The 27,597-nt window shown below is 39.6% G+C and overlaps 1 protein-coding gene across 6 annotated transcripts in view; it reads left to right on the top strand.

Annotated features, from left to right (window-relative positions):
- MTMR3 (myotubularin related protein 3) overlaps positions 1–27,597 on the top strand; it is a 76,689-nt gene that overhangs the window by 20,878 nt on the left and 28,214 nt on the right. For 4 of the 6 annotated variants that reach the window (XM_030460791.1, XM_030460790.1, XM_030460789.1 and 1 more), the window contains exons 3-8: positions 10,023–10,094; positions 14,441–14,518; positions 14,922–15,011; positions 16,253–16,369; positions 21,688–21,770; positions 24,118–24,284. In XM_030460791.1, the coding sequence (XP_030316651.1) occupies positions 14,516–14,518; positions 14,922–15,011; positions 16,253–16,369; positions 21,688–21,770; positions 24,118–24,284 (460 nt within the window). In that variant the 5' untranslated portion in view covers positions 10,023–10,094; positions 14,441–14,515. Of the gene's footprint in view, positions 1–6,512; positions 6,532–6,583; positions 6,715–10,022; positions 10,095–14,440; positions 14,519–14,921; positions 15,012–16,252; positions 16,370–21,687; positions 21,771–24,117; positions 24,285–27,597 lie in introns of those variants that run through there. The other 2 variants (XM_030460788.1, XM_030460787.1) reach the window with 2 other exon arrangements.

Raw genomic sequence — 27,597 nt, 5'->3', positions numbered from 1 at the left:
AGTTATGGGAATGAAAAATTCCTGCCTTGTTTTGGTTTGGACTGAGATGGAAGTTGACACCACATAAGATCTTAAAAGAGATCCTCGAGTACCTGAGCAAATTGTGTTTCTCATTATGTGTTCAGATGTTGTCAGCAGCATCATTCTGCTTACATAAAACAAGATGCTGCCAGTTGAGGTCAGGGGTTTTTTTCCATTTCATTTCATCAGGAGCAAAGCAGTGAATTAGGAGCCAAAACTCAAATACTAAACCTCTTACTGCTCCTTTTTTATGTTGTGTCTACTTTTTTGCCAAAACTTTTCTGATTTACTTTTTTAATAGAAACAAATTCAACTTTATCCTCAAGGGTTTTAGACAGAAATCTCTGAGTTGATGTTCAGTAAGTACAGTTGCTTGAGGTACCGAGTTGGTTACCAGGGGTCACTTCAGATTGAAGAATACAGAATAATTTACTTGATCTTAATTTTTACTGTGAATTGCTACTTCTCTGCATTTAGTTGAAGCTTGACCTTTGCAAGTAAAAGGTAAGAACTTGTGTTCCTAATGTGTAACTTGTGCTATTTCCATATCTTTAAGCAAACTCATGGCTTAATATGCACATGTTCTTGCATGTCTTTATAAAATACAACTCGAGAGGATATAGCATAACCTTACTGTAAAGGGGATAAATATTTTTATATTGCTTTAAAGGAAGGTTGTCTTGCTTCCTGAACACAATTCAAATGTAAAACAGTATTAAAGTGGATAACTAAAGTTCCTACATACTGATGTCCATATTTTTTTTTTCAGTCTGGGATGAAACCATATTTTAAATGATAATTATCTTCCTGATATGTTAGTACCAGAATTAGCTGTTGAACTGCACTCGCTGCACCCACAGCCCATGGGAAGCTGTGTGTGAAGTGTGTTTAGGTAACTTGAAGAGCCCAAACTCTTTTTTGGTTTTTTTTTCTTTTAAAAATGATGATTTGTCTCCTAATTCCAGCCAAGGCTTTTGTAGTAAACTAGGTTTTTGTTGAGTCACACAGGGAAGGAGTGAATGTTGTCCAAAGGATAAACACTGAAATTACTTTGTTCTTTGTATTGCTAGTGTTCTTAAGTTATCTACCAAGATAAATAAGTTAGTCTAGAGAAAGTAAGTGAGAGAAGATTAAAGTCAGGGTTTGCCTGACAAGGAAAGAAGCCACAATAAACCAAATATCTGGGGAGAAGTGTGTTCTGGCTAGTTCATTAGAGTTCATCAGGACACAAGTGTCTGAATGTACAGGCAAATGTATTCCTGCAACAGTTCAACACTAGAAACAAAAATACTGAAGATTAAGTGCTTCTATGTTGTAGGAATACTACAACAGTTAGTGTTCCTTTTTGTTGTAGGAATGTATTTGTCTATCCAGACAGATACTTGATATTATCTTGCTTATTTGTCATTATTTTTTTTAAAATGTGTTTAGTATATAATAGGATACTGGAGTAATACCACTTTTTGGTATAAACTAATCAACTGTGCAGAACTTGATGTGGTTTATATAAGGATCAGGTGAGAAATCAAGACTTAAATCTTCATGTTCCTTAAGAGCAGCTCAGTCCCCTTGGTTGATCCAGGCATTGAAACAGTCTGGATATAGCTACCACATAGGATCAATTCCTTTTTCCAAACAGGGTAAATATCTGCTGATACCCTCCTGAGGAAGCTTGAACACTTAGGTTAATGGATTTTTAATTCTAAATATAAGAGGGAAGAAGGGAAAGACAGTGTGGCTAGGAAATACTAACCTGTTTCACTAGCAGAGTTGCAGTCTGTTGCAGAATTTATTTTCAACTCCAGTTGAAGCTCAGTGTTTTGATGTAACTTTGTGCTTTGAAAACAACCACAAAACCTACTTTGGTGCCTCTCTGAGCTACCTAGATATGTTTAACTTTGGCTGTTTAGTTTTTTTAAAATAAGCATATTCTGGTCATCCAAGTAAATTTTTTCCTGGCTCTGAATGTCTGCAACTTCAGTGTAAACTGACAAGCCTGTGGACTTTGAGTATTACTGATGGTGTTATGTAGAGAAGATTTTTAGGGAGCTGTCATGACTGTGAACCCATCCTCCCTGGCTTTCTGGAAACATGACTTTAGAACTCATAATTATTCTTGAATTTGACATGTTCAAGATTTGAACAAGATGCTTGCAAAGCACACTACCTCAGTTAATAGCTGGAAGGCTACTGGGCTTAAAAAAAATAATCAAATTTACATTCTAGAGCACACTGGTGCTGAAACACAGCTGTCTTTTAGAGGAATAAGTTTTGCAGTTTGACAAAATTAACTATTCTGTTTGAAGACCTCTGTATTTACTGGAGATGCTCATAATGTGTTAATTGATCTTCAAAACTGGTTACAGAAATGGAAACACATTAAGACTAGCTTCACATTTCTTTAGGCAACCTTGAGCTGCATGATGATCTGTGCCTCGTGCTTCCTTCATCAAAGAAGGGCCAGGCACAATTTCTGGTTCAGTCCCTGTTATTTCATGAGACTCTCACGTGAGAGTCTTGGCCGTTCAGAACTCCTCACTGTAGTTGGATATGTAGATGGTTCAGTGTCCTTTTTCTGCATGTATTTGTAGAACATTTTATAGTCCCATCTCCAGGTCTTAAGTGCAACTTGCAAATGGAAACGAATTATTTTGGCAGTTACATTTCCTGCTTTTGAAAGGATCTGACTTTCCATGAATGGAAAAAGATGGAAATAAACAACTGTCCTAATATTTGGAAGCTAGGGAAGCGACTTGACTCCAGGAGAAAAGCTATCTGCTCTTCTGCTTTTTCTCCCAGCTTTAGTGGATGGAATAAGCTGGCCAAAGGATGGATATGAAGTAGCAGGTTGCTGAGAGGCAATGTGCTGGTAGCAAAGCCAATTTTTTTGTCCCTTGTGGTCTAAATATAGGAAGCTTCCTTAATTAGGGAAAGCATCTGAGTTCTGTGTGTGTCTTAATGCATGCAGGGAGCCTAAGAGCTTCCTGCTGTGCCCAGTTGAAGGGCAATGCTAGTCTGAGTCTTCTCCCACTCTCTTAGAAACCTTGACTAGGAACAGAGCTGAAGGTTTGGAGCAGTTGAAACTGGAACTGGATGGATGCAAGAAGTTGTTTGTTCTGGGCTGGAAGGAGGTGTATGGAGGGGAAGGTAACATGGTCAGTTGTCTGGCTTTAAACTGGGGCTTGCTCTCTAAATGGGAGGTAGCAGAAAATTCCTTCTGCTCACTGAAGCTGCTAGTGATTCCTTACCCAGCCTTTGCTGGTCTCCTTATCTTGCATAACAGACAGGGTTTTATCTTGTCATAAGTTGACTTCTGCCTTACAATATTTACTGATTGAATAGGGGGTTGTGTTGATTCCATGGCAGTCTTGTGGATGATGCCCAAACAAGGCTGCTTGCTAGAAAACAGCTGTTTACAATCCTAGAAATGCTTGCCTGGGTTCTTGATTAACTGCTGAAATGTGAAATTTAGGTGGTCAGCTCATAAAGAGGGTTTCTTGTGCTTAAAGATGCCTTTCTACCTAGGGCAGCTCTTTGAATGTGATCAGTTGATTGAGTTGTATTACCAGGATTGTTTTGCATGTACTAATGAAGAAATACCTGAATTCAGCAGTTGTATTGAATTAACTTAGTATTTTATAGTGGAAAGAAGCAGTACTACTAATGCTGTGATCAAACATATTTACGCCCTGCCATAGTGGGTTGGAAGAGATGAGTTCTTCATCCCTGAGCCCACAGTTGCTGGAGAAACATCACTGCTGTGTGTTACACCTGAACACAACTTTTGTTCCTGTTGCCCAGGGTACAGTTGTAGGCTTAATATTTCTAATTCAGATGGGGGCTTTTTGGATGTAATTGGTACTCGAGCTGTAAAATCTGCCATTTCACCTTGGCCTGCTAAATGCTTTGAGAAACAAGTGTGTATGTAAGTAGTTTGAGATGAGGGAGCTGACTAGGTCTGTAAAAAAAAAAAGTCATTTCTGCAGGTGCTGAAAAGAGCTGCCTCATTCTGTAAATGCTGACTGCCATGCCCTTGCTCTATCAGCAGCTGCTCTGGACACAAACAACACATACACTAGTGTAGGGTATTGGTACTATAAGCTGACTTTCTGGATTAGCTTCATCTTGGATGAAGTTGTGAGGGGTCTGAAATATGAGAGGCGGTGTAAGAAGAGGGAGCATGTTGCTGGGGAGGAGTGTGGGAGCAGTACCCTTTCTGAGGGCTCACCACATTTCAGGGAATGCAAACAGTATTTTCAAAGCAAAGCCACCTTGTTTATTTGTCAAGTAAAAAAGAAAAGCATTTGGAGTGTGCCATGATTTTACCACATGCAGTGATCAGCTTTCCCACTTTGGTAAGGTAGTCCTGGGAAGTTGTTGAAGACTGAGCCTCTGAGATCTTCCTCAATGAAGACAGGGAAGGTGGATATGCATCTTACCCAAATGGCCTCCTTGACAGAGCAGGTTTTTTTTCAACGAGGCTTAGCAATGAATGGATTAAAATTTAAGCAGTCCATAATTGCACTGTGCAAGGTGTTTAGTAAAAGTGATGTTTAGTTACAGGCTTTGAGAACAGAAAAGTGACTTATGTGTCCTGCCTGTTCCTGGCTGTGTCAGCTGCTCTGGGCCTGCATAGGGGTTGAGGTTATGGACACCTTATAATAACTTACCCTACTTAATGCTTTGAGAAAGAAATATTTATTCATGGCAGGTACTTGCTCTTTCAATAAAGTTGTCTTATCACAAAAGCATTGAGTGGTGTTTTCTTAGAGAGGTTTTAAAAGCCAGGCAAAATATAGTGGGAATGAGGTCAGCTTACACATTTAGGAGCTACTAGCTGCCTCTGCTTTGTCCTGAAGTAGTTCCACGGAGAAAAAAAAAATATCATGAGAGTGTGACTTGAAGCTCCAAAGAAGCTTTCAAATCAAACTTGCTGCTTGGTTCTTCCTGTTTTCAGAAAAATCTTTTTCTAATTACTTGTCTCTTTAGTGTTGCATTGCCTGTCAGGATAATAACATCTAGGGAGCCCAGAGCAGCAGCTACCTCTGTCTGGTACTCATCCAGTTGATAGAGAGGACTGAGTTTAAGCACAATTTTACTGAAGTGGGAAAGGGGAAATAGTTCCTTTGGAGGATGCTTAAAACTGTTGAGATCTTGATTAACAGCTCCTTCTCCCTATGTGTTGCCTCTCTTATAGAAAGGAAGAAACTGAGGAGGGGTTATGGCAAACAGGCTGTGAGGGCCTTAGTGGGAAAACAAGGATGAGGAGCAAATTATTCCCGTCATAGTCTGTTCTGCCACTTCCAATGGAAACTTTTGCTGTCTGGTATTGTGCATTTGCTTTTTGTGTTTCATACCTTTAATATTGCTCTCCTTTTTGTGGCTCTTTGGTTGACTTTGGACACACTCTCCCTGGTATATATTTGGTCAGCTTCCCAGCTTTGAACCTACATAGTCTGCTGAGCTTTCAGCAACTCAGGCCCTGGGCAGTATTCTGGGTGCAACTTTTAGAGCTGATGGGTGGATCCAGATGCCATCCACAGGTCAGACCAATTTACAGAGCTCCTTAGTCCTTAGTAGGTGATACTTGTCTGTAAAAAAAAAAAAAAAAAAAAAAAAAAAAATTGCACATAAAATTGAGAAAGAGAGAGTAACTGGGAAAAAAAAATCAGAGTGGTTTAATTTGAGCTTTCAGCTTCCAGTGGTTTATCAGAAGATCTATGAAATGTAAATTGTATCTTGGTTTATGTATGAACTGTTGCAATGTTTGGATCTCAGGATTTTATCCAAATGAAAAGCTGAAATCTTATGAAAGTGCTGTTTTCTTTTGATTTTGACTCTCAACTTGCTGGGCACTTTTGACCATGGTTGTTTTGAGAGCAGTGAAGGAGAACATTGGTATATAATCATTTATTCAGAAACACTCTTTCCTTAAAAACCCTCTTATTTATTGGAGTAATTAATACTAGAATGCCTCTTCTGCTTTTTATTCTTTACATGAGCTGTGGAAAAATGGACCTTCCTCAATGCAAATTCAAATTGATCTCTACTACCAGTAGCATTTGACAGCCCCAGTCTCAGCAGTGCTTTTACTGCCTTGCCCACTGCACTCTCTCATCATTTTCATCTTTCTTTATTATCTGAGGTGCTGTGGGTTTTTATGGTTTACCTTTGAGCTGTTGCTTCTGCATTTAATTTTCCAAGAGTATAAGAGAAGTGATCTTTTTAAACTAGTATGCAAAGATAATCAGCTTAATCAAACTGCTTGAAAACCAGATTAAAGCCTCTTCAGAGTGGGAAGCTGAAGGAAACTCCCAGGCTTGCCTCCTAAAGGGCTCCCCAGGAAATAAAACTGCCTCCCCTTAATGTAGTGACTGACACTGGCAAAATTTTTTTGGTGCTTTGGGCTCTCACAATTACATTTGTGCTTCACTCACAGAAGAAGAGTGGAAGATGGGATAAAAGTTCAGACTGCTCTTCTGGAGGACACTTCATCTGCATTAAGGCAAAGTGAGGGATTTGGTCTGACTGTTGATCTCTGCTTCCTCTTTTGTGCATTCAGCATGTGCTTCACATTCAGCTGCTTTCCACCTGGAAATTATGGAGCTTCACCTGGGGAAGTGTATCATAGAGCAGACCCAGGGCAGTCTAAACAAGAAAATCCCTTCTTGAAGATCAGCATTCCTTCTCTGTGTACGTGTTTTAAGCTTTCTATGAAGTGGGAACCTGATGGGTTCCAGCAGTCCCAGAGCTCTCATCCCCTCTGTGGTTTGTAGCCCAGCCACAAGCTAACCACAGCACCCTGGGTGGTTGGTAGCTGATAGTAGCACTCTGTTCCTTGGCACACTAAGAATAAGGTAAAAATAGTCTGGGGGGAAAGCAAGTGAAAATAAGAAAAACAAAGGAGGAGGAGGAAAGCAGTCTCTAGCCAATGCATGAGCCACAGCTGAACAGCAAGAAGCCAGAAAAAGGGATAAAATGGTGTGTGCAGGGCTAGGGGTGTGGGAACAGCAAAGTGAGAGATGGAAATGGATCTGCAGAACTTCTCACCAGAAGCTGTGCTTGTGTAATACTAAGGTTGTGACATAGTGTGGCATAACCAATGCAGAAGTGCCCTATTTCAGCAAAGTAAGAAAATAACACACCTTCCAAACAGTCAGTTACCAGGAGAAAGTTTGGTTTGGTTTTGTTTGTCTACGTTTTTTAGGGATATTTTGTCAGTGGCTAGAGAATTTGGATTTTTTTTTTCCAAAGCTATGCTTCTGTCATTTCACTTCATGCTTATCAAATCATACCTCTTCTGTACTTGCTAGGCACAGCTTTTCAGCTAAGGAACTGAAGTGACAACTTTCCAATCTCCTAATTAAACTAACATGTTTATTAAAACTTCTCAAGAGTGTTTTTCATAGCTGATTGCCAATGTTTTATTTAAATAAACATTAAGAAAAATGTTGCCACAGACTCCTGGTATATTTTGATTGGAGGCTGTGTAGTCCAGCAGCCTACCTAAGAAGATGCTTCAAAGCAAAAGCTTTGTTGAAATGTTCTTATTCACATCTCCTGGAGTACTGGAGCCCCATAGCAGAATGACTTCCTCCACATTTAGAACTGGATCATGCTTCCCTGTCCTTCAGCACCTGTGCTTATAGAAAATCTAAGCCAAGACAGCGAGAATGTGAGAGCCTAATAAAAGTGGTGCAAAGCTACTTCCTTTGTTTAGACATATTTGACTTCATAGGTTTTACTGAAATGATCCCCTTTGCTTTTCTATCTTCCAGCTTTTGCTTTTCTCATGGTGCTGAATCCCCTCTGGGTGGGTCAAACAAGAAGTGATGCAAAGGAACTGGGGGGGAGCACCCAGAGGAGAAGCTGCAACACCCTGCCCAGGGGCAGCAAAAATCAAACCATACTTAGCTGTATTAATTAAAGAGTTAATACCCCAGTACTTGGGTTGCTCCTTTCTTAAGTAATTACTGTTTTGGAGATGGCAGTAGAAAACAGAGCCACGTTTCTTCTTACAGTCAGCTATTTTTTTTTTTTTATTTTGGTGCAAGCTGTTGCCTTAGGAAGTGATAACATTTGAGGTGCTTATCTGTGCCCAGCAGCCTTGCAAGAGGAATGCTGATGAGTGCCTTGCAAAGGCCTTTTTGAACACTGGCAGGAAGAAAGTGGAATTATTAATGCTTATATTGGAACATTTTCCCCCTGTTTTTAAAACTTCTCTACAAAACTCTTGAGATTCAGTGGCTTCTTCCAAACCTCATTAAATTCAATAAAAAGATTCTGTGTAGGTTTTTTTTTTTTCCCTTGGACCTAAACCACACAAAATAATTCTACCTCCTGCTACCCTGAATGTGGATCTTGCTTATTTAAAAGCATGAATGTGGCCAGAAAACTCTGAAGAGTTATTCTAGAGTTGTGTAGCCTGCCTTCATAGTTTGGGTTGTTTGTTTTTTAATTTATGAAACTTCCAAAGTATTGCAGTCAAAGGTGACTTTGTACAACCAAGCAGCTGTAAAGTTGAACTTGTTGCATGCTCAGTGTGGTATCTCCAAGTGAAACTCTGTCCTTTCTGCTTCATGTGCTGTAGTGAATGCTCAACCCATAAAGCTATTGGAATTGGCATTTGGCTTGGTGGTTGAGAGAGATTTTTAAAAGTTATCTTCTGTTGCAAGTAATCAAATGTTGCTTTTAGAACCTGTTTTATAGAATTGTGATGATTGCCTGAGGTTTTGGACAGCTCTGATCATAGGGTGTTTTCTGTTACAGCACGACATCCCAATGTCACAGGGTTTTTAAATACTTGAAGATATCTGTGAGATTCCCTTAAAATATGTTCACTGAATGAAATGGTAGAATTTCTTTTGCTTGATGCATACAAGTTGGTAGTTTTAAAACTATTTTTTTCCACTACATCCATCCTAAAAACATATTTTTTTAACCAAAAGTTGTTGGTTTTTTGTCATAAGCCATAAACTAAAGGATACAACAACTACAGCATAGGGATTTATATTTTTTAGTGGACCAGAATGTGACAATTATCACCAGTTGTGGCACATCAGAGTACAAGCAAACTATTTCTAGCAGATTATATGTTTAGAGAAGTCAGACTTTCCAGGCACATCCACATGCAGCATGGAATTGGGATAGCTTCCAAGTTATTGTGAAGAGCAAATCTGCTCCTGTGGATACAAGGGAGTGGTATTCCATCAGTTTGGCTGCTTCTGTGCCTTGGGAATGGTTGGTTTTAGTCTGGAACTTTAATTTTAGGGCTTGGGTAATTTAGCAGAGAACTCTGTGTCCCTGCAGTCATTCAGATGCTGTAGGAGATGTCTGTGAGTACCTCCTGAAGTGACTGCATAGGTATGAAGTGAGTCATCTGTTTTCTCCATATAGTTTTTTTACAGATAGGTATTTGCATCACAATACTGAAATTTATTTTTGAGGAAATAACTGCCCAGCACTTGGGAAATAAAAAGGTAGGGGCTTGGAAGGCCTGGCTGGTCACCTGGGTTTGTTTTGCAGCAGCTTTGTCCAGAAATGTTTAGGCAGTGGCCACTGTCTGGAGGTCTTCCTCTGCTTTCTTGGGGGGTGAAAGCTAATTTTAATGTAAAGTTAAACCCTTTTAAAGATCAGTACCTCTTGGATCTTCTGCTAAAGAGCTCTTCTATAACTTGTATTGCTAAGTCGTAGTTTTCCACTTCTGTACTGAAGAAGCTTTTTAAAAAATTGTTTTGTGGCAAAGAATTCTGAACTGTTCTTGCCAGAAAAGAGGCTTTAGCCAGCACATGTGTATCTGTCAGATTCCAGTTACTGAATTCCCTCTTTGGGCATGTTAAGATCTCTGTAGTTACGACTTACATAGGAGCACTTTTTAGTTTTCTTCTTAATTAAGACAAGCTAACAGTTGATTTTTCTTGTTTAAGTTGCTAGCTATTTAGAAAATGTTTTTGGTTTCAAATGAAGGTTCATGTTTTAAAGTGTTGTCTTTTTATTTGCAGTTGCTGATGTGAAGTATTGGAAGAGTATCATTTGAAACTTTCTGGGACAGAGGGCTTTTATCTCATTTTTTGGTAAGCTAATTGTATTATTTTGGTAAGATGAGCTCCCTGTGAAGGTGAACTCTGTTATAATTGATTACTCTCTTGATTTTCATTTTCCAATATGTTAGATGAATATCAATATTTTACTGAGTTGGAATTTGCATCCTTTAGCTACAGAATTACTTCTGATTTCCAGCTGTACCCAATCTTCAAACAGGATTCTTTGTCTATACTACTCCTGTTCCTGAGTCATGTGCAAACATCCACACTGTTAGCAATAGCAGCAATAACTTCCCCAGTAAATACTTCTGAAAACTATTCAGTTAATTCTACATGCAGTACCAGGAAAGAGGGGAAACCTTTCTGTCAAGGGTTGAATAATCCTTTATATATCTTTTTGTTTAGAATCACTGGCAAACAGATGGTTATTGCTAGTCTTAATTATGTACATAATTTAGATCAGAAGGCACATCTGAAACAAAAGGTAATTAAGATGTTCTCATACTGATTGAACAAGAATCTGAGGTTGCAACCTTTACTAATCATCCTTCCAAGCAGAGTATAAGGATGTAGAATTATAAGATTTTTTTTTTTGGTGTAATTTGATATATGTTAAACTCCAGTTAAAAGGGCAGCACAGTAAATTGATAACATAACCTTTTTTGGCCACAGTCCTGAGCAAAAAAAATATTTCTAATAATAAACCCAGATTTCACTAAACTGTGTAAGCTATCTACTGTTTATGCCATCTTTTTTTTATAAGCAGGAGCCTGGATTTGAGGGTGCTTTTTCCTTGGTCAGTTAATAGCTGTATTTGAACATTTCCATCTTGTTTCTGGGAAATATTTACTGTGATGGAAGATCTAGTTATTTGCCAGCTCTAGTTAAACAGAACAAGAATTCTGCTATTATAAAAAAAAAGTATAGGTCAATTTGAATAGATCGCTTCAGCCAGCTTGTGCTTGTCTCATTTTATATCAAGCTGTGCTCTGGAGGGCCCTGGGGTGTTAATTACCATGGGGATAATTCAGCAGAAGCGTTTGGTGGAGTTAGTGCTAGGAAGGATATTTGTGCTCTGCTCTTGGAGGGAGGATGAGAAATCCCTTTCCTACTCAATCTTTTTCTCTTCCCATGGCTGACCTGGAGGAGGTTGCTAAACATGCAGAAATGTTGGATTAGAAATGGATTAGAAAGCTTTGTGACAAAGAAATTCAGATGGCAAGTGTCTTTTCAGACTGAACTCAATGTCTGTGGGCTCAGAGCAGTGTGGTCCCTGCCCCAGATGTGCATTTCCTTTCCCTGGTGCTCAGTCCAGTGACCATGAGAGGGAGTGGGATCAGTTGAAATGGTGGGAAGTGAATTTTTTTTAAAGCTGATGAAATGTTTCATGGATACCTAGAAGCAATGTGAACCTTTTAGAACCAATTTTAGAAGTTCTTGTACCACTTCTCTTTGCAGCATCACAGTTTATGTATCTGATAATCCTGAGTAAATCAAACCCACCTATTTTTTTCATGCAGCTTTCCCAAAATGCAGCCTAAAAAAGGAAGCTTCTTGCATTTATGTTATAAAAGCTGATTTGCAGCTGAATGCAGCAATTAGAATAAGAATCCTATTCTGCAACAATTTGGATAATCTCTGCTGGTGGTTTATGCTGGTTTTTGGGAGCACAGCTGTAGGAAATTTTGAGACCTAATTTTCTAAGCTAATACTGGTTTTATTAATATATAGATGGCTATAGCAAACTGTAAACATATCTACTCAATCTTGGGTGTAGAAGAAATAAGTAGTATTTTGCTGCAGCACAGTGGCTGCTGTACTAAAACTTTCCATCAGCAATACTGAGCACTACTTAGATTTGTAGTAAAGCTCATCTTTGCAATTAGGTTGGTGTTTCTTTGATAATTATGCTTGAAGTAGGAGGCATTTTTTGGAAATAATGTATTTTTTATATTCAGAAGGCCTTACTATTAAAGTTTAAAGCTTTCTTCAAGCTCTACATAAGTTCCCTGAATGAACTGATCTGGAAATGGTTGGTCTTAACAACTTTAAGAGGGGCTGATCGTCTGGAAGAGCAGAATCGGTGGAGGTGATGAGGTGGTTGGTTGCAAAAGGCAGTGACCAAAGTGACCTCCTCAAAAGTGTTCATTTAAATGTGCCCTAAAACTCTTAATCTCTCCTCTTACTGGTTGAAGACCTACAAGCTGGATGTGGAAGCTTATTATTTTAAGGATGGAGGAGGGGATCTGTGTAAACCTTACACTTTTTCAACTCATTTTCTCTTGAATCATCAGTCTTCATTGGATCAGGAGAAGCCGCAGCATTCATCCAGCCTGTCCCTTTCCACAGGGATCAGCTGTCAGACAGAGGTGGCTTGGACAACTCAGGCTGTTACTTAGCCCCAGCCAGCATGTTACATCTGATGAAGGAGCAAAAAGCTCATTTTTTTACATCTTGTAGATCAAGGAGAATTTGGTGGGTCATGCAATCTGAAAAGCAGAGTGAGACCTAAAGGTTGGAAGCTGAACCCAAGTGAGAGAACTGCTGAACCCTTCCTTTCTTGCTATCTTCAAGTCAAGAGCAGTGGTGGTTTGGGAAGATAAGTGGACCCAAATTCAATGTACATAAAATGCTCTATCATGCTGGAGTGGAGCACAAGTTCTTGTTTTGGATACAAGGGCTGCAATTTTATGGTCTCTGATCAAACTTGATGAATTTGCAGTCTTTTTTTAGCTTGTTTAACTAGTGTGATTCTTCAGAAGTTCTTGTCAGTTAAAGCAGGGGTTACAAATGAACCAACTTTCTTCTACTCTCTTCTTTGAAACAAATATGAAACAAATTCTCCTTCTTTTAAACCCATATTAACAAAAATCTGTCTCCATCTTGCTATTGGTCAATAGTGTACCTAGATTTCCTTTGTTTTTGGTAACTCAGAAGAATGTTCCTAATCTCCATTGTTGTTGTAAGTATGGACATTTCTGTGCTGGTTTGTTTTACCTTATTTTTGATAGTTAATAGGTTCAGACTGCTATCTAAGTGTTCCAACTTTTGTTTTTCTTATTTAAAATTGGGGTATTTGTTGTTTTGCATTAATTTTTAGTGACTTAGTGGCAGCTCTAGCTTGATTCTGCTTGCAAGTTCCTCCCTTTAAATATATATTTTTAAAAGAGGAGGAATATATACATGTATATATAAATATACACACACACAAACACATCCTTCTGCAAGCTGTGCCATTTTGAACCATTCTCAACCAACTTCTGAGCTTGTTTCTCCCTGACCCTGGGCACATAAAGTAATTTTGTTTATTGTCATGTGCCTGCTTAGCAGAGGGTTTAGGGACAGTGATCACTTTTAGACAGTGGGATGTTTTAGTTTCACAATATGTCTCTTTTTCTCTTTTTAACTGCCCTGTATGCTGTCCAGGCTCTAGTGAGCCCTTCAGGGACAGTGTTTGTGAGCTGATGGACTCAAAATGGGTTTTTTTCTGTCAACCACAACCTGGATAATATGGAATATATTTAGGTGAGGAGACATACGAACTGAGAACTGACTGAACTTGACTGATATGTACTGTAGACTGCAAAACCCATAAAATACCTGTTTGAATCCTCCCTGAATCAAACCTCCCTGAATTTAAAAATGGAATAAAAGTTAAGTCTTAAAATCAAACTCTACCTCCTGTATTCATTTCCATCGTTTACTGATGATCAGTTGCATAAATATCAAGACTGCGTGCTCTTTATTTCCAGCAAAATTGCAGATGATAGAAGGCTGGGGGCTTGCTAGGTAGCAGAGAGAGCATGTCACTGGTGTAGTCCCCTGGAGGTCTTGGTTGGTGCAAGAGAATGGATATTTTCATACACCCATGGACATAGAAAATGAGTCATCTGGGTAAAATGGCTTATTTTGTAGTTATAGGAATTCTAATTTCCATGCTGTAGTTGAAAGAAGATTACTCCAGGAGAATCCAACAACCTGTGTTAGCTGGGAGCAGACTCAATGATTCCAATGATCCCTTTAGTTTTATAACCTATGTATTTGTGAATCACCATCTGCAAGTGACTTAGGAGAAAATTCAGGGTGATTTAGAATGATGAACATGTTTTAATTTACATTAGCTAAACATTGGTCTAATTGCTGCATTCAGATGGGTATTCAAAGATGATTTTTTTCAGAATGAACAGAAGGAGCCAGACACATTTTGAAACAATTTCATCTCCAGGGAGAGTTAGTTTATATGGATTTCATGTTTTCATAATTACTGTTTACTTGCAATTTTCTAATGGCTGAATCCTCAGTCTTTAAAAGTTAATTTGTATTTATTTGCCAAAAGAAAACAAGTTTAGCTTCATTATATTTTTCTGGTTTTCTAGATTTTAATAAGTGAAGAAGAGCCTCAAAGTATTGTGAGTAAAGACGAGGATTTCTCCTCCTCTCCAGGGACTGTCATGGTAAGCAAAATGGGTTTGTAGAGTCTGTTCCAGAGCAGAACAGGCTACAATTAGAAAAACATTAGAAAATTAATGTTTGCATGTGGGGTGTTGAATTTGAAGTGTGTAGTGCTAGACTGGGATAGTCTAATGCCTTTTTCCTAATGCTATTATAAGTCAATCTTTTTTTAAAAGATTTTATTAACCAGGCTGCAGGAAGGAACCCTGTTTCTAATATGATATTTAGTTGAGTGCTTGTCTTTGTCTGCCTAAAACTTCAGTAACTTTAGTAAGTTACTGATACCTGAACTCCCTGAGCAGTCCATCCTGTTTGAGCTTTTCAATGGTCATTGATAGCTTGCTGCGTGGTGAAGAAGGCAGCAAGTGACAGTGCTGAAGTTAACTGTAATGCTTTGTTTCTCAGGATGAAGAGACTCAGCACAGCCTTGAGTGCATCCAGGCTAATCAGATTTTTCCCAGGAAGCAGCTGATCCGAGAGGATGAGAATCTTCAGGTAATCACCATGCTGCTCCTTGCCAGTGAAGATCATGATGTCTCCAGTTGACCTGTGTGTATTCTCTGGCCTTTCTTATCAAATTTTCATTCACAATTCAGCACAGAAACACATTTTCTTTTTAAATACTCAGGTACTGTTGGTAGGACAGAGAACTTGTGCATTGTATTACAGGAGTTTCCTTAGAGTGTCTGAAAAATACAGTCATTGCTTGTGTAAGAATTCAGGCACTTAGTAATAATCCCTTTTTACCAACATAAGGAAAGTTTTATTCCATAAGTTAGAATTCTATTTTTTTGAATACTAAGCTATTGAATTACTTCTTACCCATGCCATTACTTCTTACCATGGTAGTTTTTTGAGAAGTCAAAAAAATGTTATGTTGCACAAAATGGATTTTTTTCTTTTTTTTCTAAATAAAAGTTGGTTTAAAGTTCCTTTGAAAGTAATTTAGTTCAAGTGATTAATCCATGGTAGGCACTTGTATCAACTGAAGAGGCAGTTTTTGCATTTAAATATAGAATATTTTAATTGCTTAAAACTAAGTTAATATAAACCAAGATCATTAAGTTGAGCATTTCCACTTTTCACCCAGCTCGGCTACATTGGGCTTAAGTCACATTTTAATTCACAGTGGCAATTTTTATGTGCAACATAATAAGACTGCAGGTTTCTAACTGTATAGAGCAGCAGGGTGTTGTGCATTTTCCTACTTGCAGTGAGATGACAAAATGTAGAGCTTTTCCAGGCTTCAGCTGTGTAGCATTTAGGTAACCAGTCTAAGCTGGTTGTCTGAGCTTGCTTAGTGAACTGGAGACCAATAGCATAGCAGGTTATTCATCTTGCATATTGTACCTGCTTTAGGCTTAATTTAATAACATTATGGAAAATGCTACTCTCCATTAAGTAAGGAGTGAGGGCATAAATCAGGAGGCAGTCACACTGCATGCCAAGGTGTTGAGGATATTTTGCACAGATTTTTCATAAAAGTTCACTTTTCCCTGACCAAGCACTGCTCAGGAAGGTGGAGAGAAAATGAGGAAAGATTTTTTTTTTTTTAAAGCTGCAGTTAACCTCTGAACCCATCTTACCCAAGGCTTTTCTTCTTACCAGTAATAGCTAGGCTGGGTTCTCAGCAAGGCCTCATTTTGCTTTTAGGAGGTGGTGTGCTTGAGTGTATGCATAGAGGAGGCACATTTTTGGTAAATGGTTTCTAAAAGACTTTTCTTCCTCTTCTGAAGGTCCCCTTCATTGAACTGCATGGTGAGAGCACAGAGTATGTAGGACGAGCAGAGGATGCCATCATTGCTCTTTCTAATTACAGACTGCACATCAAATTCAAGGAGTCTGTTGTGAATGTAAGTGTTATTCATGCTTCTGTGGGATTATAGGTATGCTGAGCTCAATCCAAACAAGAGAATTTAGGATAAAAGTGTGGTGACCCTGCTGTTTAAGTTTTGTGGTAATGAAAAATCTCTATCATGTTCAGGTGGCATTTTTCAGGGAGAACAGATGTATTGAGGCACTGAAAGGTGACTCAGCTCCTCTGAAAAGCTGGCTAAGGGATCTTCACTCAACTTTACAGCTGGCTCTGTCAGCTAGTTGTTCTTTAACTCCCTGCATACTCAGTAGAGAAATACAAAGTCTGCTTCCCGAGTGCTGTTTGGAGCACTAAGAAGCCACTAATTCATGTGCTGCATGAACATACCTGTCCTTAGGATACTTGAGGGGGTTATATTTTTAAGAACTATCAGTTTAGTTTTTGAGCAGTAGCAAGACCTGGTGTTTCCTTCAGCAGTATTCTTTGTGTTCAGGGAAGATTCTGTACAAGTTTGCCAATACTACCATGCTCATTTTGCTCCCCTGACCTTTCGTATCCAGTATTCTGCTTTCTTACTTTGGCTGATATCTCCAAGGTTGTTGGTCCTGCTTCATATGTCATCATTAAGCAGAAAAATTCAATTAGTACACAAGGTAGAGCAAAATATAGATTATTCTTCTGTAACCATAAATGACCATCAGTAACAATGCAGTGGGAGCTCCACTGGAATCCGAAGCAGACAGCAGTTAGAATATCTTCAAGGATAAGACATATGTTTAATAATAAGGAACCAGGTTCAAATTGTAAAATTTTGGAATAATAGTAACTTTATTGTTGATCACAATTATTGATTGGGTGGTGACTTTCTAAACTGAATCTTCACTGAGTAATTTTTGATTGGATTGGTTTTGTATCACTAGATACTGTTCAGGAAACCCCTGTAAAACCTTTTATAAAAGTATCAATGTTTATTCATGTTAGGAGCTGGGGGCTTGTATTACAATTTTGAACGACTTTTGTAAAAATAATTATCCTGATGCATTAGCCACACTAATGACCCTCTCAGCTCAGTGGAGAGGAGCACTTCTGTGTAAGAAAGGGGACTCTAAGCAAATGTCTGTCTTACAGTGCTTGTAAAACATATTGATTGCCCATCTCTGTATGTGCAGCTGTTGTGTACAGGCATCTCCTCTTGAAGTAGGTGGAACATTCTCAGTGTTCTCCAGACAAAGCACTCTGCAGGACTACTGCATGCCCCTTAGTAAAGGCAGCTGCATGAAGGAAATGGAATCCAGTGAAAAATGGATTCCTGATCGTTGGGATTTTACCTCACTGTTCTTTTTGGTTGCTATTTGATGTCCAAATGATGCTTGTGACCCCTCAGTCAGTAGCACAATGGCAGCTGGATCACTTCCTGCACCTGTGCTTGAAATGAAACACATTAAAAAGTTGGTAATGCTCACATTGCAACACTGCAGAGCACAGCCAGACATGTAAATCTTTTTTTTTTTCCATGGATAATTTCCTAGATCACAGTAGTAATAGGAACATGGTGTTTTAAATGCAAAAAACAAAAGATCCAGTAGACCGTGCATAAATTGGAGGGATTATGACATTCAAAAGTGTTGACTTAGGTTTATCCAGGGGATAAAAATGCAGACTCAACAGTGATCTCTCAGAACACATGGGAAGTTTGGTTCCCAGGCTGATCTGTATTGACTGGCTTTCCTTAAGAAAATTTCAGCCTTTGCAGCTGGTGAGTGTTTCTGTCCAACCATTTTTCTCCCTGCAAGCTAATTGCATTTGTGGGAGAAGTTGATGAAGCTATGAAGGTGTCTGTAGCCTTTCCAAATGGTAGATTTTGGACACACTAAAGAGTCATGCTGGTGAGGTGAGGGGGACTTCTAGTCTTGGAGCCTAGGAGGGTTTTATTATGAGCTTTTCCCTTGCTTGGAAAAATTGTTGAGTTGGTGTCTTCCTTACCTGTGTAGCACAGTTGTGGTTCATCTGTGCTGAAAAGGAGCTTAGTCCTTGCTTTGTTCTCAGGCCCTGATTGTTCTCATTGCATGCATATTAATTTAGTTTCCCTCTGTGATTGCAGAGGGGGACTAAATGATTGCCTGCAAGACAAAACCTATGTGTAATTAATTGTAATTAAAAACAAAATTTCCTTCAGGTACTTCTTGTAGGTTATATGAACAAGATTGCACCGGGGGAGATTTAATTCTCTCCACCTAGAACAGTCCTTGAAGGCCTTCTGAGCTGACCTTACATCCTCAGTTCTTTGTGCTGCTCAAAGTAACCACTTTGTGTCATAACCCTGATGTTATTTCAGGCTCTGAACTGGGAAAATGAGAAGGAAGCACTGATTACAGCTCCTGGCCCCTGGGTGCTGCATGGTGTCCTGGAGGGGCTCTGGCCAAGTGGTGTAAGCAGAGTCTCACTGCTCACAGTGAGAAGGTGTGAAGTGGTCCTCTGATAAGGACCCGGCCAGGGGGTGGGTTGTTCCAGCACTCTAAACATGACTTGTGCTTTTTCTAGCTACTGAGGTAGAGTTTTCTAAATATATCTGGTACTGCTGTTGAATAACAGACTGTTCCAGAATTTAAAAGAATTTAAAAAGAAATAATGTCAGTTGTAGAATGTTGCAGCTGTTTAAAATGAAAATTTTAAAGAGGAGACAGTCAGGAGACTGATCCTGCAAGAGCACCATGCTTTGGCACTCTCTCTGATGGGATCTGGTTAGTTTTGGATAACAATCCATGTTTATTCTTATGAAAGCAAAAATGATTGCTTCTCCACTGCTTTATTTTGAGTTCTGTTCCATGGTGAAGTGCCTGCAAATAGAACTGATGGCTGTTTCAGGAGCAAGCTGATTGCAGCAGGGGGTGCAAGCTGACTTGCTGCAATGAACAATGAATATTGGAAGGTTATCAGTGGGAAAGAATGGGGACTGAAGGCAGATAATATTAGAGTTGTACTGAGGGAAGAATAATGGGCAGAAAGGAGATTGAAAATGTGAGAGGATCAGAGGACAGATTTTTATGAGCAGTGCAGAAAATTTAAAAGATTGATATGAAGGTTGCCCTGCAGAAAAACCAGCATGTTCTGAGGAAATAGTTGGTGAGCTGCATGTAAACTGTCAAGAGGAAAAAGGATGGCTGTCGAGCAGAGGGCAAATTGAAAAGGCATAGAACAAAGAGTGACTTTCAAAGAAGGAAATTAAAAATAATACAGAGGTAGAAGTCTAGTATGTCATTAGAGTGCAGGCAGGAGGATGAGAAGCCAGAACCAGACTGCTTGGAGGAGGGAACAAGCTGAAGAATTGCTTAAATAAAGATTGACAGAGGAAAAATTGCAGTAAGAGACAGTTTGGGGGAAATAAAATAATAATGTTAACAGACAAAGCAGCAGTTGAGTGAAAGAGCAAATCTTCTGGAGTTTTAACCCATTTAGCTGGGGAAAGGTACCTTACTTTCCATGTTTGTGCCATGTCAGGGGGAGATTTAAATAATTTATTGATGTATGTGAGGCTGTCCAGTCAGGAAGAAAGAAGAATCTCTAGTCTGAGTCCTGTTTCAGTCCCTAGTAAGGCAAAAGCATTCCAATTTAGCAGTTAAAGATTTAACTAGCAGCAGGACATCCTGAGGATGAAAATAGGACATACCTCCCAGGAGGGAATCCTCATTTCATGTGCCCCTTTGCTTGCTGCTTCTGTAGTTTATATTAGACTGTCACAGAGCTTGAAACAGTAATAATACTGAAATATAGGAACCAAAATGCCAGTTCTTTATTTGAATACCCAAACTACTGGGCTGTTGGGTCAGACAGCATCTTGTCTAGGCTCCTTGTGTGTGAGTTTTCTGTTCTGGCCCAGTTACAACAAAAGGAACAAAAAGTAACTTACTTGTACCACCCTCACTGGTCAGGGGGGACAATGGGCAGTGGTTTCTCCAGCTCAGGAGGTTCCAGCACAACTTTATTGTGCTCTGACAAGGATTTAAGACAATCCCTGCCTGTCATGTTCTGGGGATTGTGTGCTCTGAGGTATTATTTGGGCTTTTGGATTCAGAAGGGAACTCTGGACTCCAGCTTTGAAGTGGCAAGGAGATAGAGCTGTGTGCCTGCCTTCCCAAGAGACAGTTTTGATCATTCTCCTGGACACATCTTCATGCTCAAAGAGAGTTTTTTCTGTGGTTTGTATTTCTGAGTCACCTCTTGCCTTTGCCTACTGCTTTTAGTTCAGTTTCCTTTCTTCACTGAACTAAAAGCAGGTACTTTGGAAGCTTTGGTGTGCTTGAGTAGAAGCTGTCTTGATCGTTTGATTGTAGTTGACCTTCAAGAACTTGCCCAGAGCTATATGGAAAAGCAGAGGTAGAGGAGGATCTTACAGCCACATCTTGCAAGCCCTAAACCAGGACCTCACCTGCTGGATTTTACTTCTCTGATGGCAAAGATATGTTTGAGTGTTTCTCCAAGAGACTTCATATTGAGGGAACTTGAGGCTTTGTGTTACCTTGTGCAATGTTCAATAGAATTTAATAAACAATTCAAGCAATTTTACACTTCATGTTGATCATAGGTGTTAGCTAAATTCTGTGTTTGGAATTTAGTTATATGTGAGATAGCTGAATACCAACTTTCATTCATTTCAGACAGTAATGTGTATTTGCCTGTCTCAGGTAAAGGTCCAGAAATACTAATGAAAATTAGTATTTTCATCTTTTGGTTTCTTCTGAAGTTTAAAGGTACTTGCATGTGCTTCTACTAGTTACATGTGCCATAAAGCATAAGTGCATATAACTACACCTTTAAAAAGGAATGATTCAGCATTGTAACTCTAAATATGGCTGCTTTGACCATGAGTGTTAATCTAAACAGGCCACATGTTTTTATCCTGAAGAGGAAATCTATATATTTCCATATAACAAGTCTCTAGGCTGAAGCAGTTGTTAAGGGAGATCTTGCTTAGCAATTCATTTCGGACACAAACCAGCTAAAATTATATTCCCAAGTTCCCTAAATTTGGACCTGTGAGAGAGAAAGATGATTCCATTAGGGAGGAGCTTGTGGGTTTCTGCTGCTTTTCCTGCCTTTACATTTGTCCCCAGTGCTGCAGTTTTCTGGGCTCTGTTCATGTGATCCCTTTGGGTTTTGGACTCCAGCAATGGAGCTGAAACTCCTGATCTACCAGACTTCAGAGCTGTTGAAATAATTATACTTAGTTTTGTTTATTTTTTTCTTTCTCTCTCTTTTCAGGCTCCACATAGTCCTTCAGTACATCCTGAAGATATGCAAAGAAATCACAGTGTTGGTGCTGGTTGAAATAAAACTATATAATCTTTTTAATTGCAGGTTCCATTGCAACTTATAGAAAGCGTTGAGTGCCGTGATATATTTCAGCTTCATTTGACTTGCAAAGACTGCAAGGTTATAAGGTATGAATGTTGAATTGGGGTAGCTGTGCTTTCCACAGGCTGGAGTCAGCTGTGACACTTCAAGGGAATGTTTTTTTTCTTAGTGGACTTGTCCTCCCACAAGTGATTTTCTTTTGTCTGGTTTTGCGTTTTTGGGAAGAGGATGGGAGCAAGATGCCTATAGCATGGGAGAATTTTTGCTTATTGCAGCAAACCTTGGTCCCAGCCTAAGTGGCTGAGCTTGATTTTATTCTGAAATTGTCTCCCTGGATTTCCCCTGCCTTACAGTCAGTTAAAATGTATTGCTTCAAGAAGTTGATAAAACCAGTGAAATGCACTCTTCTTGAAAAAGTCTCTAAGCAAGATTTGGGGGTTTGGGCTTGTGCTGTTCCATGGGAAAACTTCACTCTGGATTCACTCTGGATAGCATCAGCCACTGTGCATTTTTCACAGCTGTGAGGGTACCATAGCTGTCCTTAAGATACAGTGGCTTCGAAGCCACTTAAGATCCAGTTTCTTGGAAAAGATGAAGGAATAAGGTAAAGCCAGGCATACACTGCACTCTGTAACCCAGCAAAGTAGATAGCATCATGGAGAAGGGGGTGTTTATTTATTTATGCCTGTCCTTCAGCAGACTTCAGAGTCTGCCCCAAGAGTCACTGAGCCTGAACTTACACCTATTTCCTACTTTTCTGCAGCAGAAATTAATTTTGATCTCTAAACTTTAATTAACAAGAAAGGAACATTTCTTTTTGATTAAATGTTTGCTGGCAGTACCTTTTGTATAATGAAATGAGCCCCAGTCATATCTGAGCACTCAGAATGTTTAACAGGCCAGCTGCTTCTTGAAATGCTGCATTTTGATGAGGACTGATTTTACTTTAGAAATAATATTTAGTTTAATTTGAATTAAATATTTAACTTCCTCTTAACTTGTAGCTCTTGACATTTAAAAAAGTCACCCTTCCTCTCTACATTAATTTGTTATTTCTCTTCAATTGTAGAATGAATACAAATTATTTGTATTTATGCCCCTCCTTATGAATTTCCCTTCAAAACTGCATCTCCAAGAAGTCCTCAGTACTTGGTGCCACTGGAAGATCATGAAGTGTGGGGCTAAGATGCCAGATTTAGATCATGTTCATATTCTTTTTTGTGAACAAAGTAGTTTGTGTTTTGCATAACAGGTGAAGATAGTATTTCTTACTTGCAACACTGGCTTGAAAAGAATTTAGCAATAAAATGGGGTCTTTAAGGTGAGATGTAGTTGTCTGAGTATGGGTATTTAATGGGGAGTTATCCAATTGAGGGTAGTGGTTTCAGCTTCCTTTATTGTCAGTGATGGGAAATAAACACCTCCAGGCTGCAGTTCCTCACAGCTAGTTAGACACATGCCATGAGTTGAACATCTCTTTTTCCTTCCACTGCCTGACTTTTAGATATTTGGAGGTAGGGGTAACAAATCCTGCCCTTAGAGAACACAGGTGCTGTTACTAAGTGAAGGCAATAGAACACAGACTGAGCTGAATGTAAATACTTGATGAATATTTTATAACCATCACATCTTGAAGAAATCTGTCAGAACAAAACAAATCACTGAACTTATTTCCAGCCTTTTATTCCAAAGGGTCCAAGAATCTTCTTTGAAAAGGCAAGCTAATGGAATTTTAATACACTGCTTTGAAGGTTAGTTTCTCCTGTGCAGGGAATATTCTTGCTTCTTGTTGTTTTCAGTCTAATGTTAGGCAAAGCTCAGTTTCAAAAACATTGTTTGACTTCCCACCAAGGCCAGAAAGAGAACCTCAGCATATGGGATAGGGAATAATATAAGATTTCAGATGCTGGAGTTTGTCCTCATCATCCCACATTAAGTGGAGCAATCAAAGGGGCATTTCTCCTGTGTCTGCTGAAAAATTTGGTTCTGTTGATGGGAGCACAGTGCATAGATGATAATGTATGTGATGGTGTTGAGTTCCCATCTGAGACCACCTGACAGCAAGGTGCTGTCACAGATTCCTGTATCAGCTTGTGGGAAAGCTGCAGACTGATCTCAGCAATATTGTGTCCCTGGTTTTTCAGGGAATGTGTGCATAAACACCTCCCTCATTCCTGACAGGCTGGGTCCATCACAGATTTAATCACAGACCATTGCTTTCCTACTTACTGTTTTTATTTTGCCTTCCCAAGTGTGCATTTCTTTACTTTTATCCCAAGGTTTCCTTTTACTATCCATTAATGTCTGTAGAAGCAGAACTAAGTTAGCAATAGGTGTTTGCTTTCACAGATGTTTTCACAGTTGACTTGCCAGAGATTCTGGTCTGGCATCTTCTACCAAAAATTAATAGAGAAATATTTGTTTCTGGGCCAGGTGTCAGTTTTCTACTTTTGAGCAGTGTCAAGAGTGGCTGAAGAGACTGAACAATGCCATCCGCCCTCCTTCCAAGATAGAAGACCTCTTCTCCTTTGCCTATCATGCCTGGTGTATGGAAGTTTATGCCAGTGAAAAGGAGCAGCACGGGGATTTGTGTCGGCCAGGTATGTGGAGACACTGAGGGACACATCCCAGATGCACTGATAACTGCCTCTGGGCTGAGAAGCAGAGCTTTCAAGGAAAAAAAAAAAAGAAAGAAAGAAAAAGAGTTTTAAACAAATTCAGTCTGTGCTGTTGCAAACCAAACTTGGAAAAGAACAGGGTGGAATTTCTTCTGCACGTAAGTTGTCACACTTCTTAGTGAAAATAAATAGGTAGCAACTTTCCATAGAGAACTGCTTGTATTTATTGTGCCCACACTTTTTGCAGCTACCCAGGACATTGGTTGTCAACACAGATGCTGGGAAGCAGGAGGGGAAGGAGAAGAAAGCTTTTGAAGTTCATTTACAGCTGCAAGACAGTGGCCTATTTTAGTGAAATATCCTTGCTGGAAGGTTTTAGATGCCCACAAGTAAATAAAAGCTAGAGATTAGGTGGTTATAGTATTTGTGTGAATATAAGGAAATCTGAGTTCCAGGCCCTCTCCAGCCCAAGGCTCTCTTGGCTCACAGTTCATATTTGAGAAAGGTGACTTGGTGAGCACTGGCAGTGTGATTCTGTCCTTCCTACTGAATTTAGTGCTGAGCAAAGACTCTCATCTCTACCTCCTGAGCAAGAGCAGTCAACAGGTAGCACACAAGTGGGAGGAGGTGCTCTTTGGATCTGGTTCCTGTTCCTGCACTTTACACTCTGAATGTTAACACTTATTGGAGAAAGCCTCCAAAATTTCTCAGGGCAGAATTTTAAAGTCAGGTCTTTTCTCTCCTTGCTAAATTCAGGCACTGGAAGATAGCAGACATGTGAGATGTCTTTGCTAAGTCACCTTGTTGCCTATTCCTTACTGAAACAGGTGGGCTTCAACCTAACCCAAGGTTAGGATAAGAAGCACCATTTACCTTTTAACTTTTAACACTCAAGTTTTTTCTTACAGATGTGTAAATGTATTTTCTTTATTTTCAAATAATTTTATTTATTATTTATTATTTACTGTTTCTTTATTAATTTTTATATCTTCAAATAATTTTCTTTAATGTAGTTACTTTTCTTTTCCCTGTAGCTTGCTTCTTTCTGGTGCTAGATATTCTCCTTCTAAGAGCTGAATTATATGTGAAACAAATCTATGGGAATGTAATTGAAGCAAATACCATGACATTTATTTTTTTACATGCAAGGAGCCTGGTAGTTGATAGATATGGAGAAAAATACCAAGTAGCTGCAACATCTGTCCAAGTATCAACTTATGGGAGAAAATATCTGAATGTATGTAATGGGAGATATGAATTGTGGCTTACAAGATCAGTTTTCATAGGCAGAAGGCACAAGACACCAAATGGATAGCTTGCTTTTTTTCTGATTTTGAGCTAATTAGAATGCTTCAGAAATGTTGCCCATTGTGGCTCAAAAGGCCTCTTAAACTATCAGCATTTCAGGAGGACAGGACAAAATGTAAAGACTGAGGGTTCATTTCTCAGGGGAAAATCTGTGATTTCATGACTCACACAGCAGCTGAAAATTTAAGAGGGAGAAATCAAACAGAATATTTCATTTTCATGGAGCTTTATGTGTTTCTCTTAAAACCCACTAATGGTATGCAGCATCAATTTGGGATAGTTCCAGTATTTTCATTTGCTATCCAGAAAAATCCTTATGGATGTATCACAAATCTTTCCTCACAGCAGCTGATAATGAAGTCTGTCCTCAGTGCTGCCAGAGCTTGCTGCTGTTCCAATAAAATGCTGGGGGTTTTGTTGTCTTTTTTATTGTTAAAATCTCTGCTAAGGAAGAACATGAGAGGCTGTTGTCTGGCTGGGATGTGTTGTCCCAGTGTCACCTCTGCACTTGACAGGATCAAAGCTGCAGCTCTGGGGAGGCAGGGACTGGAGCAGATGATCTGTTTGAGTAGGCAGCAAGGAGATAAATCACATTCATGCAGAGCTCCTGTGCAGTGGGACCTTGTGGGCAAGCTCCAGTCTGAGTGACCTGGTGATGGGGAAGGTAAAGCAGAGCTGCAGTGTGTCTGATGCTGAGAGCAGCTTTCTGCAGAAAGTGCACAACTCTTTCTTTTTTGTGGTGCTGTTGGACCTGTGACATGATGTAAAGGGGGGAAGTGATGAAGCTCAGTGAGGTCCAGAGATTTACTGCTGTGTGCCTTGAAGAGTGACTATTCTCCAGTTTCACACAGTGTCATTCTCATATTTTACCCTTCAAAAAGGGTAAGAAAATTAATGTCATTATGCAGATCTCTTAGAATCATAGAATCATAGAATCCTTGGGGTTGGAAGGCACCTCGAAAGATCATCTAGTCCAACCCCCCCTGCCAGAGCAGGGCCACCTAGAGCACTTCGCATAGGAACGTGTCCAGGCGGGTTTTGAATGTCTCCAGTGAAGGAGACTCCACGACCCCCCTGGGCAGCCTGTTCCAGGGCTCTGTCACCCTTACAGGAAAAACATTTTTTCGAATATTCAACTTGAACCTCCTGTGCTCCAATTTACACCCATTACCCCTTGTCCTATCACTGGTCACCACTGAGAAGAGCCTAACTCCATCTCCCTGACACTCACCCCTTACATATTTGAAAACATTGATGAGGTCACCCCTCAGTCTCCTTTTCTCCAAACTAAAGAGACCCAGCTCCCTCAGCCTTTCCTCATAAGGGAGATGTTCCACTCCCTTAATCATCTTAGTAGCTCTGTGCTGGACTCTTTCAAGCACTTCCCTGTCCTTCTTGAACTGAGGGGCCCAGAACTGGACACAATACTCCAGGTGCGGCCTCACCAATGCAGAATAGAGGGGGAGGAGAACCTCTCTTGACCTACTAACCACACCCTTTCTAATGCACCCCAGGATGCCATTGGCCTTCTTGGCCACAAGGGCACATTGCTGGCTCATGGTCATCTTCTTGTCAACCAGGACCCCCAGGTCTCTTTCACCTACACTGCTCTCCAGCAGGTCAGCCCCCAACCTATACTGGGCCATCGTGTTGTTCTTCCCCAAATGCAAAACTCTACACTTCCCCTTGTTGAATTTCATCATGTTTCTCCCTGCCCAACTCTCCAGCCTGTCTAAGTCTCTCTGAATGGCAGCACGGCCTTCTGGTGTGTCAGCCACTCCTCCCAGCTTAGTGTCATCAGCAAACTTGCTAAGGGTACATTCTATACCCTCATCCAAGTCGTTGATGAAGATATTGAACAAATCTCTTCCATGTGGTACATACTGTAAAGCATGTAAAGATTTGCAGTATACCATTTTCAGTGTGTAAACTGTAGGAATAAATAACATTATAGCTTTCCTTTCAGTAACTAAGTCCTGTAGTTAGG

Source organism: Calypte anna, chromosome 15, assembly GCF_003957555.1.
Source record: "Calypte anna isolate BGI_N300 chromosome 15, bCalAnn1_v1.p, whole genome shotgun sequence".
NCBI lineage: Eukaryota > Metazoa > Chordata > Aves > Apodiformes > Trochilidae > Calypte > Calypte anna.
The sequence above is the reverse complement of the archived record's forward strand: the minus strand, read 5'-3'. Positions and strand labels throughout refer to the sequence as shown.